The following is a 16,199-nucleotide window of genomic DNA, read 5'->3' on the forward strand; positions in this document are numbered from 1 at the left end:
CTATTCCTTGATCTGAAGGCATGGGCAACTGGTGCCTCTCAAGTCAGGGGGAGCACCTGCAGAAGCCAGCAGCAATGTTGGATGCCCTGGGAAAGGGGAGGCAGGGAGTCTGTGCTTGTGGCTGGGTTGGAGCCATGGGAAAGTTTAAGCTGCAGGAACAGGAGACCTGCGAGTAAAGGGAGGCAGTCTCTATTAAGCAGCCCTACTTTCAGAAGGAAAGGGAACGTAGGGAGGCATTTAACTCCATAATGCTTGTAAGAAGTTTGTTTACAGGGAACGAATCATCCTGCTGCCTTCTGGACAGAGGTTTCTGCTTGAAAGAAACACTGTGCTCCAGAGATGCCTGTAGAAGCTGCACGCTGCCATCTGGTGACCACTCAGCAACAGCAGTGTCACCATTTATTTTTATTAGAGTGAACTGAATTCCTAGTGGAACTGAGGTTGAGAGTCAATAATCTGGGAACGGACATATATTGATAGGGCTGTTGTATGTGGAATCACTTGTTGGATGGACTATTCACTAATGTTGGGTTTATGGATAATAGTTTGGTTATGGGTTTTAATGGGTGTTGTTGAACCTATGTAATATGTATTATATTTGTTATTAATCTTTGCTCTTCTTTCCTTTCAATAGTTATAGCTAAAATAAAGAACCCTATTTGTTACTTAAGCTGGAGTGGATTCTTGGGAAGGTGAGAGTGAGGAGCACACCTTTTCTTTTTCAGAGGACACCTCAGCCAGCTGAGCTGCCTGAAGGAGAGCCAAAAACTATTGATACCCTGAGGATCTTGAATCTGGTATAGTGCCTGGCCCTGGTGCTGGGGGAGGGTTACAGAATCAATAAGGATTTCACGTGGGACTCTTCAGCAGATAGATATGACTCCCCACAAAGGGAACACACACACATCAAGGGCCTGGGATTTGCAGCAGCAGTCTGTGTCACTACACCCACAGGTGACCGGTGCTGCCTTAGTCGGGAGGGGGGGGCACCCCACCCAACAACCAGTTAGAGACTGGGGGGAGGGGAGCCCTCGCGACCGATCATGAGATGGCTGATCGCTGCGGCCACTTCTGGAAGTGCCACAGCACTCCACTCCCCAGCCAGTGCTTGCAGTGGGAGCACCGGTGCTCCCACCTGCCCTGCCTGCAGCAAGCATGGCCAATCTGGGGGGCACTGGCACTCTCAGGTTCTGCACATGCACCCTCTACACATCACCACTGACTATACCTTGGCCAGCCTGTCTAATACCACTGGGCTAAAATGTCCAAACTCTTCACAACTCCAACAGCTCCAGTCCTCTAAAGCTTTTGGTGCCTTCCTCCAGGGCCCCCAATCAGGGGATGAGGGCACCACCTGCTTCGTCTTGATAGATTGCCTGCCCATCTCCATTTCAGTCTCAGGATTTTCAGGTGCTGTGGAGCTCTTTAGTCTCTTTCCCTCTGGGCTCTGGGACTGCTCTGGGCAGTGCTGCTATTGATTCTGCAGTTTTAATTGTACCAGTGCTGCCTTCACTCTTTATGCTGTGTCCTTGAGCTCTGTGGCCCCAAATCCTTGCTGGTCCCTTAGGGCAGCTTTCCCAGCTCACTAGTGGGCCACCATCTAGTGGCAAGATTTCCCCAGGCATTTGCAATTTTCCCTCTCCAGTCATACCCAAAGGAGGGCATCCCCCTGGCCTAGGCTGAGCCCTGGCTGCCTTAGTCCTTTCCCAGTCTCAGCATTTCTCTAACTGAGAATGACATTCTGTTCAGATGGTGCTCCCCACAACGACTCCCTGTACCCAGTCACCTTGCATGGATGGATCATACTGCCCCCTTCCAGGTCAGTTTGTCTTTGCTCTGGAGAGGCAGGCAGGCACCTGCTGAACTACCCTCCCTTGACTTCCAGTAGGAGCTACAGACCAGTGCTTCATCTTGTGGCCCACTCAGACTGTCCTGTCCTTGAACTCCAAACACCCTGAGCCTCTGGAAAGGTTTCAAACAGAAAAATAAGGCATTTTGGTCTTTCTGTCCCCAGTTGCTGGTACCACTTCTGCTCCATCACTCCCTGCCAGCTCACCAGCATCCTTCCTGCAATATGTTGATGGAACCTGCTGCTACAAACACTTTAAAAGTTGTAGTTTCTATCTGGGTGCATTAGGCAGGTAGGCAGAGTCTCTGCACAGCCTGAACTCAAACTCCTGTGTTGGAGTGGAGATTGATGCAGCCCAGCTTGTGTGGTTGGTGCTGTGGATGCCCCTCAGGACATTCCCCCCTTGCTCTCCTCCCCCAGCCACTGGAGTCAGGAAGCCACACTCTGTAAGGGCTGTGCAGGAACATGCCACAAGCAGACCCAGCTGGGACAGTACTGCTGTCACAGTGTATTTGGTTAATTTTACAAAGATACTTCCGGCAGTTCCATATCTCTCATTACCTTTGCGTCCTGCTTCTAGCTAGGATCAAAACCCACAGAAGGTTTCACATCCCAATAAGCAGGCACAAGGACATTCTGAATGGAAGTAAAAGGGACCAGCAAATGCACAGTACTCAATTCCCTACAAAATTCCCTACATTATTTGATAAATGTGAAGGGTTAGGCTAGGCCTCTAGGGCAGGGGCTGGCAACATTTTATCCCCATGGGCTGCAAATCTCAAACTGTCTATTTATAACCTTGCTGCAGATACCTGCTCCCTCTCTCTGCAGCAAAGCAAGCACAGGCAAGAAGGAGAGCAACAGATAGGGCTGTGGAGGACAGTGCTGCAAAGGGGTGGGGCAACTTGGTTCAGCTATATGCCACCCAATCCTCCAGTGCCCCACTGAGCTGGGTCAGATCTTCCCAGGCTGGATTTAGAGCTCTTCATGGGTCAGATCCTGCTAGGGGCCATAGGTTGCCAACCCCTGCTAGGGATTTATAATACTGGAGCCTTTGCTGTTCAGCATTAGTGCATATTATGCTCTCATGCTTGATGCAAAAATGGTTGATGCGAAAATGACGAGTGTGATGAGGGAATAAGCAAGGCTAACCACACTCTTTCTTGAATCAGCAGGTGCATCACAAGTAGATGATAATTCCCCTCTATGCAGCATTGGTGAGGCTGCAGATGGAGTACTGTGTCCAGTTTTGGAGGCCGCACTTCAAAAGGGGTGTGGATAACCCTGAGAGGGTTCAGAGGAGGGCTACTGGTGTGGTTGAGGGCCTGCAGGTAAGACCCTATGAAGACATACTGAGGGATCTGAATCTCTTCAGCCTCTGCAAGAGAAGGCTGAGAGGCGATTTTGTGGTTGCCTACAAACGCATGGGGCGGGGGGTGTCAGCAGGCAATAGGGGACACTCTGTTTACCAGAGTGCCCCTCGGGGTTACCAGAAATAATGGCCACAAACGGAAGGAGAACAGATTTAGATTGGACATAAGGAAGAAATTCTTTATGGTAAGGGTTGCCAAAATATGAAATGGGCTCCCAAGGGAGGGGGTGCTTTCCCCTACCCTAGAGATGTTCAAGAAGAGATTAGACAGGCATCTGGCTGGGGTTACTTAACCCTAGAGCTCTTTCCTACCTGGAGCACGGGGTCAGACCCGAAGATCTACCAGGTCCCTTCCGATTCAAGAAATCTATGAAATCTATGAAATCATACAAGCTCAGCCTGTTAATTTTGTGACATGTTCCTTGCAGGCCTCAGAGATCTGAATGCAGTGAATCACTCAAATGCAAAACATCAGAATATTTATGTTAGTCAAATCAAAGGCAGACACTGCTATGGAAAATATGCAGAGACCTAGCACCTCCCAGCTTTACCCAGATGATATCATCCAGCCAGAGAACTCCAGGAGGAGGCCACAAATGCCAAGCAGAAACGTGGTTGAAACCCACACCCTGTGCCCCGCAAAATGCTGCTTATGTTTTCACCTTCCTATCAAGAACAGTTTGATCTGTAAATGTGCCACCTTTCTCGTGCTGGTTGAGCAAGAAAGCAACAGATTAAAGGAGACTAGTACAATGCTTCAGGCCAATGAAGACATGGCTTCTGCTCTCCCATCACAATCAGAATAGGAGCTGCGAAGGGCTCTACGTTTCTGAAAACTAAGTTGCATTTCAGGTGGCGCTCTATGTACCAAACAGCCTTGTGTTGGTCAGTTATGATTCAAACACCTGACCAGAATGTCTAGCTCCTTGAGTATGAAGCCTGGTTGGACTTGGCCTTCAGATCTCAATGTGTGATAGTCATGTACCTAAATGTCCCACTGGGGGTGGTCAAACGAGAGAATAAAGAGGATAGGACTTAGGCTAGAAGCAAACATGTATTAGACAGAAGTTCCTGTTACTTTAAGAGTGGTCAAAAGCCCCAGGGAGCCCCAGGTGCAGGGAATTGCTTACCAGCAGCTAGGAGAAGCTAGTCAATAAGGAACTGATAGGCTGCAGGCACCCAGTGCAGAATAAAAGGCTCAGGTAAGCCAGTAGGGTAGGGTGGTTTAGACAGCACTAGCACTAGCACTAGCACTAGCACTAGCACTAGCACTAGCACTAGCACTAGCACTAGCACTAGCACTAGCACTAGCACTAGCACTAGCACTAGCACTAGCACTAGCACTAGCACTAGCACTAGCACTAGCACTAGCACTAGCACTAGCACTAGCACTAGCACTAGCACTAGCACTAGCACTAGCACTAGCACTAGCACTAGCACTAGCACTAGCACTAGCACTAGCACTAGCACTAGCACTAGCACTAGCACTAGCACTAGCACTAGCACTAGCACTAGCACTAGCACTAGCACTAGCACTAGCACTAGCACTAGCACTAGCACTAGCACTAGCACTGCAGGTTAGAGTTCAGCCTGGAGAAGAGGGAACCTACTACTTACTGTAGTTTGGTCAATCTGTGGACTTCAACAGAGGACACCTGCAGTAGCACAAAAAAAGGTATGTGACTCCCAAGAGCATAGCTTGGTGGATATATAACCCAGGCTGAGTCTAGAAAAGCAGTCTGGCCTTATGTGTGGTGAGGGATGTAGCTCTGCGTAGTGGTGACTGTAGCTGAGAGGTTGCTGGGGAACCCCACTGCCCTGCAGACAGTAAATAAGGAGCTGGGGGAGTCAAATTGTATTGAGTAACCTGGGTACTTATAATCTGAGTTATGGCTGGAGGGCTTACCTTTTCACTGTAGCTGTGACCAGTGGACTAGACTGAGCCTAGCAAAGGCAGGCAGAGATCCTAATAGTGCCAGGAAGGAATGAAGGGGCTTGAACCTGACCAGGCAGGGAACAATCTACAGCTTAGCCCATGAGGCAGAGGCTAGAGAGGGCCTCATATTGAACTGGGACTGCTAGTGTACTGGGACTCTTCAAGCCAGAAGCTGGAGAGGGCCATACTTTGGACTTGGGCTGAGAGGCCACTGGGATGCTGAAAGACACAAAGGCCAGAGAGGACCATATATTAGACTAGGGTCTAGGACCCATTTGAACGTTAACAATTAACACCTGCAAGGCATGAGCATGACTAGACTAGAGGAGAGGTCACAGTCCACAAAATTGACGCATAAGGCTAATGTTGCTAGTGTACTGACCAACAGCAGACCAGAAATCATTCTGGGGCATAGGTAGCCTACTTTTTCCCAAGTTAAATAATTGCAGAAAGGCATAGTAGATAAGAGAGTGGAGGAGAGATTAGGGAACCGGATTAAAGCAGGAGCTACTCCATTGACAAAGGGAGCCATCACCATGCCTAGGGATGCAGCCTGTTACAAATAGAAATATGGTATTTGCATGTTATTTGAAAGTGCTGTGAGGAACTGTGTAGTGTTCCCATTGATTTGATATGTGATGCTAGAACAGGACCTTTATTCAAGCGAAACTGTCTTCCTTGCAAAGGAAAGCAGCCTTCTGCCTGTCTCTAAATCAAAGATTTTGGGAAATTCCCTGAAAACTCCAAGGAATTGGAATGCTGAGAACTTGGGTGGGGGGGGAGTTGGGTCTGTATAAATGGGCAAAACTTCCTTCAGCTTCGTGAAGACCTGGAATAGGTCTACAGCTTCCCATCCTATTCCTACTTCCCTATGTGCCCATACATTTGGAAGTTGGAAATGTAAGAGGCTAGTCCTACTCCCAGTGTGGTTCCTGGAGCAATTCCTGGTGATAACTGGTCTGAGTGCTTGGGCTGGAGTCTAGAAGATGCAATGCGTTTGACTGACTCCCTCCCCCCCACATCCCACGGTCCCCAAAGCAATCCAGTGCCTGTCTGCTTACAGAGGTGCAGACAAACCAGCAAGGCAACATGTTACTTCTGCTGAGGACAGGAACACTGAGCGGGAAGTGTCTCTAGGATCATTTTACTTCTGGTGGGGTGATTTATTTATCTGCGATGACTGAGAGGCCATTCTGAGAGGATAATTGCACTTCTCTAGAGGTGAGAACCCAGTAGACCTTTGTGCTGTGTAATCCCACAGGCTATTAAATGCTCAGGTATGCAAGATATGTCATGCCTCACTGCTCAGGTAAGGTATTCCCTTTCCTGCCTGCTCCCACTCTCCCATAACTCCAGTCCCTCCACCCATCTTGCCCTGCCCTACCCTGCCCTTCCTACAGCACAGAACTCAATGCCAGAAAGCAGATGCTTCTAATTTTTCTAAACTAAGTAAATCACTTTGCTGAATGTTTTATTTTTAATCTTGTTTAGCATATTAACAAGCAGCAGTGGCAGCAATGGGCTATCTCCACTTCCACCAAATGAGTTGTGACAAGAATACAATTTTTCCATTATCTATCTACAATCCAATCTTTTATATAGACACTAATTGAGCCATTAACAATTTTGGAAATAATTAAATCAATAACACCTGGCCACACCTTTTACTTTCTGAAAAACACCTACTTATTCAAGGCCTAACCTTGGTCCAATGGAATGGATTTCTATTTCTGTAGTGACTACATCAACGATTCTAGTAAGGCTGCATTTGTGCTGTCTGGAAGCCAAGAGATGTGAGACCATATTCACTCAGAGCCGAGAGGAATGACTGTAAGGAACTTTAAGAGGGAAAAGAGAAGCCAGGTCTCAGTTTAGATTCCTTGACAGTCATAAAGCTCGAAGATCAGAAAGATGTAATGTGTAGGTATGTTGGATTGTGTGAAAAGAGAGAGACTTTCCTTAAATTTTTTTTTAAGGATAAAAGAAAGCAGGAGAAGTGAGGAGGAATAATGAAGATTATAGTCTATTACTGACCCAAGATCTCTCTCTCTCAGAAGGTGAATTGTTCTTCAAGACAGCAGCATGAATATTTCTTCTCTCAGCAAGTGAGGATGTTACCATTCCTATACCTGTTCCTCCTCTCTCCTTGCACCTTCTAAACCAGGAGTAGTCGTACTGGGACCAGTAGGCTTATACTAGTGTAAAACATGAAAGTTGTCTCCTTGTCCCATTACAAGTTAGGGGGCTGGTCCAAGTCCTACTGTAATCAAAAGAAAGTTTCCTATTCATTCCAGTGGACCTCAGATCAGAATATGGAACTCAGCAATGACACTTTTCCAGGAGCTGTGTGTCTCAAGGGGGTGAAGGAGGTGTTTTCTTGTTTTCAGTCCACACAAGCTCACACCTTGGTGCAATTCAAGATCAAATAAGACTGGAGTCCCAAAAAGAAAAGACAGTCAACTCCATTCACTTCACCTGGGTGTAGCCAAAATCTGTATGATTTTGAAGCAAAGCCCTAGACTAGCCTAGGTTCAGTTCACTTTAATTCCACGTGCTCACAAATCCCCATTTCACCTCTCAGTGGGTAAGTCTACAAGTGATGCTTTTAATACACATTAGCCTATTTTAATCTGCATTAAAGCATCGCTAAAAAATGCTATTTAGTTAATGTGCATTAAGCATCACTTAACCTGTTGCTTTTTAGTTAAAACACATTAAAATAGGTGAATGCACATATTCCTTGTACCTCACAATGGAGGTACTAGATTTAATGCGCATTAACTAAAAGCATGTTAATGTGCGCGTAGATGTACCTAGTGATCCTGTGTCTCCAAGAGTGCATCCAGAACAAGCAGATGCACCAGCTTTTCCTTATCTTTATTTCACTTTACACACCCTTCCCTCATGCATTCAAGGGTCCTGTTGGTCTTTGCAGAGCCAGTGTTTCGGTGCCTGCCCACTTTCAATGAGAACTTAAGTTTCTTAACTCTTCATGCTTCTGTTACTTCTTGCTACCAGTGGACACAATCCTGACTTCAACACCCCTGTAGCTCCATTGACTTTAATAATTATTCCTGATTTATGGTAACTTAAGTGAAATAGGACCAGACCCCAAAGTATTCACTCATGGAGTGATATCCTGGCCCCACAAAAAGCCATGGGAGTTATGTAATTGAATTCTATGGAGCCAGAATTCCACCCATGTTGAGCATGTATATTCACAATGCACCTGCCTTTTGTAGTAAAACAGCATTTCACAGATATGTTGTTTCGGTTATGCATCCCTCTCTTCAGGTCTTCATTGCTGGCAAAATTACTCGGATCAGAAGCATGAAACAAATGCATACTTCTTGCTGGTGTTTCCAGACCTGCCCTGCACAGCAACAGCAGTGCTAAGGAAAATCAGACGGTGAACTTATCACTCCCAAAACCACAGTGATGTTTTTGCTTGAGCCAGCACCAAAGTGAGGGGAGGTGGTGGCCCAGCCCCTTGGAGCAATCAGACAGGTTTGGCAGAGAAAGCAGGAGAAGAGCAAAATCTAGTTCAGCTTCACAATGTATTACATTCAGAGCTCAGGTAGCTTACCATGACTATAGACCTATGGAATTTAAAGCCTCATAATACAGGAAATGGGGGGTGGGGAACGTCCCTTCTAAGCCACCCTTTCAGCAGCATGTCTGGCTGCTTTTTCAATGGAATGATAAGGAAGCAGGGAGGAAAATGTTACAGGGTTTGTGTTTCTCCTGTTGGCTGCTCTTCCTTTCCTGGACTGTCCCAGGTTACCTCTATACATTCAGGTCATGGGAAGGGAACATGCCTCAGCTATCAGCAATTATGCCTTGGAGACACTGACAGACACAGCCTCCTAAAACATTAAGCGTTACTGAGACACTGGTACAGGTGATCTTGGTTTTCAAAGAGCATACAATAAAGCCATCAGAGACGGGACCTCCCTCTGTCATTGGCTTTCTCCACAGGTCTTCATAGTCCAAATATCCTCTCTGCTGCTAGCATAACAGATTTCTCATTTTTCCAGGAGCTGTCTGAGGTGTCCATCCCCCTTGATTGGCCTGTAATCGCCAAATGACACAGCACAGCTATCAATGCAATTTTCAGAGGAGAGCAGCTATGACTCTGGGTGCTCTGAAGCTCCAGAGGGCAGTCATATCATCTCTCCTTCCAGAGCTCATCAGTGCAAAAAAGTGCTGGGATGCTGTGGTGCTGAGCAAGGCACGGGTGCACAAGAACTGACATGGGTTCACTTAACTGCCTGTTCATTCAGCACCTCCCTTTGTGCTTTTCATTCAACTTCTCTCTCAGCAATATTAGCTGCTGACAGTCTTTACACCTTCTTGCATTGAACAGAAGCAATTCTGCCTCCCTGCTTTTCAGTGCTGAAGCAGACATAACCCCTTTCTGTTTAGACCAGCATAGCATTCCTCACAGACTGTATTCCCTCTCCTAAAGCATTCCCATTAGGTGCTTACCAGAAGTTTGACCCTAGCTTTCTAAGAGAGGGAGCACCATTAGCAGCTAAAAGCACAGGGGTAAGAGACATGAGTGTTCAGTGCCCATCTCCACTACAGACCTCTGTGCCACCTTGGGCCAGTCGCTTCATCTTTCTGGGCCACAGCTCTGCAACTGTCAGATGACAGTAATAGCAGTTGCTCACCTCACAGGGGTGGTGAAGATCTTTGCTGATTGAGTCTTTAAGAAGTGGCCTGACTGGAAGACATGATAAAAGTGTTGCACATAATTAGCTCTATGTTGCCTCTTCATAAAACACATTTCTCTCTGCCCTCATCCAGCACCTCAGAAGACAATCAGGCTGGCCTGGATATCACAGGCCTGCTTCCTCTGCTCAGTGCATAGGCTGCTCTTAGCTGCTCTGTGACTACAGGAGCCTCTGCTGGACTCATAAAGCAAAAGGTGTGGCCTACCCAAGGCAGAGGGTAAGGGCTGCAGAGAGAGAGGCTGCACAGCAAGCCAAGTCCAGAGGAGAGGGGCAAACTCCCCTAGAGGAACCAGTTGCACAGTGCAGCATAGCTTCCCTGTGGACTGTGAGCCCCAGCAGTGGCCATGGGAGACTGCATGAAAAATATCAAATCTGAGAAAAACTTTAATGGATTCAAAATTTAATTTTGAATCTGAACACAACATGCAGCCTACAGCCCATCCCAAACCCTTGCCTGAAGTTCTAGCTACCTACTGGAATTATCCAGGATTCCTCTATCACCTCTTCCTTTTCAGACTAACTTTTTGTACTCCTCCCTCAGGCTAACACAGCCCTCTACTTCTGCCTAGGTCTGCCTATCTCTCTCACTGTCTCTGAACCAATTTGTACCAAGAACATCACTTCATTTTCTGATCCCTCTGCCTGACACATTGCCCTCTACTCACTGGAGACTCATCTGTGCTTCCAGCCTGGGCTGCGCCATGACCCAGTGGCAACGCGTAGGGGGAGCACGGGGATGCTGGTGTACCCCCTGAAAGGGCAACACTGCCTGCTTAGGCAACGGGCAGGCGGAAGCACTGATGCCTCCCCTGTGAGTGCCAGCCAGGGAGTGGGAGCACCTGGATAAAGTGCTGCAGCCACTTTCAGGAGCGCTGTGGCCACTTCCCAGTTGGTGCAATCAGCCATGGGGGGACCCCCTGGTTTGTGAGATTGGCCGTGGGGGACACCCCCCCCAACTGCTGACTGATCACTTGGGGGGCATGTGCCCCACCCCCCAACTAAGGTGGCACCAGTCGCCCATGACATGACCTTTCACTAATGATAACAGCATGCATGCAATGCAGATGGCATAGAACTGCAAGGGGACAGAGCATTATCTGTGATGGACTCTGCACAATTTAGCTGCCAAATTAACTAGCTGCTACTGAGTAGGAATGAATCATCTCAAAGAAATTTTCATAATTAACATGTGAGGCTCGTGAAGCAGAGAAGACGTGGATATACCAGACAGATGAGATCCCTCAAGCAGGGGAGATTCTAACTCTGGAATTGCTCTCAAATTATCCGGTGTAGTAAAAGTCATAGTTTTAAATGTAGACAGCCAGCACTGCTGGACTTTACTTGAAGTTTTCCACCAGAAACACCATGCCAAGAATAAAGCTTCTCTGAATGAGAGTGTGGTGTGTTACTAGAAGGCAGGTGTGGAGGATTCACTAACTGCCAGTATTGTAGATGTGTACGTCCTGCTATCTGTCACAGAGGATCAGAACTTGGCCCAATTTAGGCAGATTTTTATGGTAATAGCAATGTTCCTCACAACAGTGGAATCACCATGCTAAACTTCAAGATGCTGCTTTAAAACACGGTGGTACTAGAGATTCTCAACAGAACAGTGGCACTCACCCATAGCACAGACCAAACAAGATATTTTCCCCTAACCCTTTGCTAGAAAAGGGCTGAATTCTTTCAGCTAAAGTATTCAAAAATACAGGCTGATACAAGCCATGGAAATTTCAGCTCAAATGGCCTGACAAAGTTATAAGAAACTGAAAATAGGGTCTTATAACAGAGAGCAACAGGCTACTTCAACTCTCAACATTAATATTAGCTCACCCTGCAATATCATATTTAATATTGAATGCATGTGAAACAGCGGTATTAGGAAGTTTTCATACATTGGAATGGATACACATTGAGAACCCAAAAGGAAGTACCAGGATGTGCCTGTATGGGCTCCTCTTGTACATAAAGAATAAACATAATAATAATGTTATGGGGGCTTCTGTTTAAGCTCAAATACATTAGTTCAGTTCCACTGGGCCAGTTCAGCTCTTACACCTGTTTAAACTGTGAAAACAACACAGAACTACATGGGCATTACAACAGTTTGAAGCTTTTGCAAGAGAAGAATTCAGCTCACTGACTGCAGCTGAGTTACTGTCACAGCAATGTGAGAGAGAGCAGGCACTCTGCGATTGCATAGAAAGAATGCACCGTAGAAAGAATGTGTGCTGGAACTTAGGTGTTCTCAAGGGAGCATACACTCCTACATAAGCCTAAAAATATATCATGTGAAGTTCAAAAGCTTCAGAGGCAACATCTTTTTTGTCTGCAAAATAATTGGCAAAACACACTACTTGTTTACTGATACCTTAAAACACATCATTGAAAAAGGTGAGACAATCTAGGGAAAAGTCTTAGATTTGTTTTGGGCTGTAACCACCTTCATATCTCTGATAAATAGACAGTGGTTTTAAATTCTTATCAACTCATCTTATAAAATACTTCTAAAAGTATGGACACAGTCCCTGTTCTGTACTGAAGGTCTACAACACAACCTTTCCTGAGAGGAAGCCATAAAAGCCCTGAGCCTTTTCTGGAGAGGGCAGCGTATAAATCTAATAAAGATATAAAATAAAGAAATTAAGTATTCAAAAAAAGATTTAACATGATCAAATGAAACGTATTTTGGGATTTACTTGCTATTTAATCAGTATCATATTCTTGGCACTATAATTCAGCATGAAACCCATTGAAATGGTGATGTGATAAAGACTAAACAATAGTTTGTACTGGGAATGGCAGCTTATGTATAACTGTTGGATTGGTGAATATGATGTTTTGATTATCAAATAAGCCAGATAAATAAATGCATAAGTAGGTATGGATGGGTGGTGCAGATATAGTGTGACAGAGGTAATGACTGTGAACAGACTTTAACTAATGTATTGTATATCAAAGTACAACATCAATTGCCTTAAGCTCAGTAATCACACTGGAATGCATTACAGGACTCTGTACTTAGGAATATAAAAAAAACTAAGACCTCTGGCATATTACAAAAGCTGACTGTCTGTTTACAATCTTTGATCCTTCAGGAAGTTTTCATACAAAAGAGAGAAAATACAGTTCTTCAGAAGAAAATGGTTAATAAAGTTTATTTTTAATAACTGACAATAAATAATTAAAAGAAAGCTTCTGCAGCATAAAAGAACAAAAAGCTTTGTTTTTTAATACCTTACAAGGCCTTGTATAGGTTTATGTGATGATTCTGTACACTTTTTGGCTGAATCAAAATCAAAGAGTGACTTTACGATTTAAATGCAAATTGCAAGAGAAAGTAATTACCTCCCAAATCTCTTTATCACCATGTCCTTTTGGGCCAACTCCATTTTTATGCACAATTTGATATAGCCTTTAAAACAAATCAAAACAAAGTTCAGTGTACTTACTAGCTCTGGTAGGATAAAAGCATATGGTATTGTTTTAAACACAGCTGTTCCGGAGGGGATGACAGGTTCTGTTTGGGTGGCAGGTGGTGGGAGAGAGCTTTGTGCCATTTCTTCTTCTCTGTGTAAATTGCTACAGTTTCAGCTCCGCTACACTTAGATTTATCTGTGCAAACCCACTGAAATGCAAAGCTTAAAAGAGTAACCACTGCCACACCCATATGGACGTAATCAGTAAAACCAGTCCCAACCTGGCACGTCTCTCCACTCATTACAACTAGAAGAATCATCAGCTACTCCCTGGCTAAATATCATGCCATAAAGGGCTCAAGCAGAACAAGAGACATTTTTAAAAAATGAATGAAAACTTGGGTGTGTGCACACATTGCAATATTTTTGTGCCAGAGCCATAGAAACTGTCTTGCAAACTGGACTTGTCATGGTAGCATTTAACTAATACCCAAAACAAAACAAGAGATTCAACAGACCCTGATAAAAGAGCAATCAAAATTAGAGAAGAGAAAACCCTATCAGGAAACCCAACCCATCCCTGTGCCAGGGCAGGGACAAACCCTACTACAGAATGCTCAGTGACACCAACTCTACTCGCCAAAGCCGCAGGCTTTGGACCTTCCCATCGAGAGAGCTTCCCCCTGATCTGCTGCCTTGTGCCACCCTAATTAATTCTCTTCCTTTGGTGTTTACAACCCATATACATGCAGGCTGTTAGCTAACTCCCCACATAACATCCTTGCCAAACTCTCCATCCCTTAGATATTGCTTAACTCTCTCTCACACAAGAACTATGTTAGAAGAATGTTATTAAGGCTGCAAGATCAGGCAAATGCTAGAACTAAAGTTGCTTGAGCAAACTATTTTTGATCATCTTTTTATTCTATTGGGACCCCTGCATTATTCTGCGAACAGAAGGGATGTGCTCTGGGAAACAATCCATGCAGGGCTATAAAGAAGTCTGTTATCTGCAGGACCCCTACTGCATTCATTACAGAAGCCGGGAGGTGTGCAGTGAAAGAGGCAGGGGATGGCAGGAAGAAAGAAGATAGTCTTCCAGTTGATGCAGCTTCATGCTGCCCTGGAGAATGATTTTCTGTCCCTGCCTCTCTGCCAGCGTGAAACTGATAGTTTCTTGATAGTTGCTTAAACTACACTTTTTAGAGGTGGCCAGTAATTGTGCATTCCTCATTTCCATTTGCAAGTGCAAGTGAATGTGTGAGGTGCTGAAGGTGATGAGGTGCTGAGGATGATAAAAAGTGTTGGCTGCTGAGGGCAGCTGAGTGCCAGCAAATACAGAGGGTATATGAGCATGGGGCTTTCCAGTGAAAGTGGGTGATGTGGGGTGCTGGGGCAAATAACAGGAGTTGCTAAAGATGTGGGATGTTGATGCAATGGCAAAAGCATATGGTGTTGAGGGAGAAACTTGGGGGTGTCTGAGGCAGTCCCACCATTCTGCCCCATCCCTGTTCAGGCTCTGCCCACACTATCCTGCATTTCCAATCTCCACCAAACCCCTTTCTGCCCCCACCCCTGCCCCCTTGTCTTGTCCTCCCTACTGCCTTCCCCCCAGTCTGGGGGATGTGTGCTGGCCTGGTGCCAGTCAGGGAGAAGAGGCAGGCAATCTGCCAGTCAGCCTGAAGCCAAGTGCCACCTCAGCCCCAGGTTGCCTGGGAAAGAACCACAGGTCCTATCTATGTCCCAGCTGAATGCACAGGAAGCCAGGGATGGATGTTGACAGTTCAAGACTGTTCATAACCATCTTTTTTGGGGGAAACAGTCATTTAACACTATCTTTAATAAGACATTCCCCAAAAGAGACCACACAGCTAAAGAGGAAAGAAATAAGAAAATGTGTGCAAATAAAAGGTTTACTTTGCTTTTGTAACTTGTAGTACTTTAGCTGTTCCCTCTGCCCATGTTTGATAATCATCCTTCGTGATAGTTTCTTTTACAATTAAATTAAGTCTACCACAGCTGACCATCAAACCTCCGAAGACAACTAAAGGCTTTTCCGCATGTGTCAATTAAATCTAAGAACAAAACTTCCTACTGTTCTGACAGTACAGACAGTGGAATTAACTGCCCAGGGAAAGTATGAAATTTCCTTCATTGGAAGGGATTGAACTGGACATCCAGGTACCAAAATAAAACCTGGGCAAAAAAAGCGGGGCAGGGCATGGTCCCAGATCATGCCCTGAGGCAACCAGAGACTCGGGTCCTTCACAGAGATGCTCTGGTAGTCAGCCTGTATGGTTGGCCCTGGCCCCTGTGCAGGGAAAGCAGCATGCAGGCTGCAGGGACCCAGGCTTCCTTCCAAGTAAGTAGGTGTTGGGTGGGATGGGGGAGTGGGGGTGAAGGTAACCCTAACCCTAACCCAGTCTCCTGCTCACCTCATGGCACAGCTGCCCCACAGGTTAGTGGGGGGCAGCAGGGCTCAATCCCAGCTGCCTGGCACACGTGCTGCCGCTGCTGCATCGCACAGGTACGGCTCAGCTTGGCAGGGCGCTGCAGCTCAGGGTCTGGGTGATAGCTCCAGTGATCCTGAGCTGTCAGAGAGTGTGCAGCACCGTGCAGTGCTCTACCGAGCCGGGCTGCACTTGTGCGATGTGGCAGTGGCAGTGTGGGTGCCAGGCGGCTGGGACTGCCCCCCACTGCACAGGGGGGCTGTGCCATGAGGCCCCGAGTGGCCCTGGCAGCCGCTGCTACTACTGGTGAGTGTGGGGATGCTGAGGCTGAGTGTGGGGGTGAGTGGGAGCTGGGACCGGCTGAGGGAGTGAGCAGGGCACCGGAGAAGCGAGCAGGGGGATGGGGGAGTAAGCGGGGAGTTGGGGCTGGGTGGGGC

The 16,199-nt window shown here is 46.3% G+C and overlaps 1 protein-coding gene across 1 annotated transcript in view; it reads right to left on the minus strand.

The window, feature by feature from the left end:
- MALL (mal, T-cell differentiation protein like) overlaps nt 1-13,814 on the minus strand; it is a 27,846-nt gene extending 14,032 nt beyond the window's left edge. The window contains exon 1 of the mRNA XM_019516089.1: nt 13,346-13,814. Coding sequence (XP_019371634.1) covers nt 13,346-13,453 — 108 coding nt within the window. The 5' untranslated portion in view covers nt 13,454-13,814. The remainder of the gene's footprint in view (nt 1-13,345) is intronic.
- Nucleotides 13,815-16,199: the final 2,385 nt, after the last annotated feature.

Source organism: Gavialis gangeticus, unplaced genomic scaffold (assembly GCF_001723915.1).
Source record: "Gavialis gangeticus isolate Ggan-Ray unplaced genomic scaffold, GavGan_comp1, whole genome shotgun sequence".
Taxonomy (NCBI): Eukaryota; Metazoa; Chordata; order Crocodylia; family Gavialidae; genus Gavialis; species Gavialis gangeticus.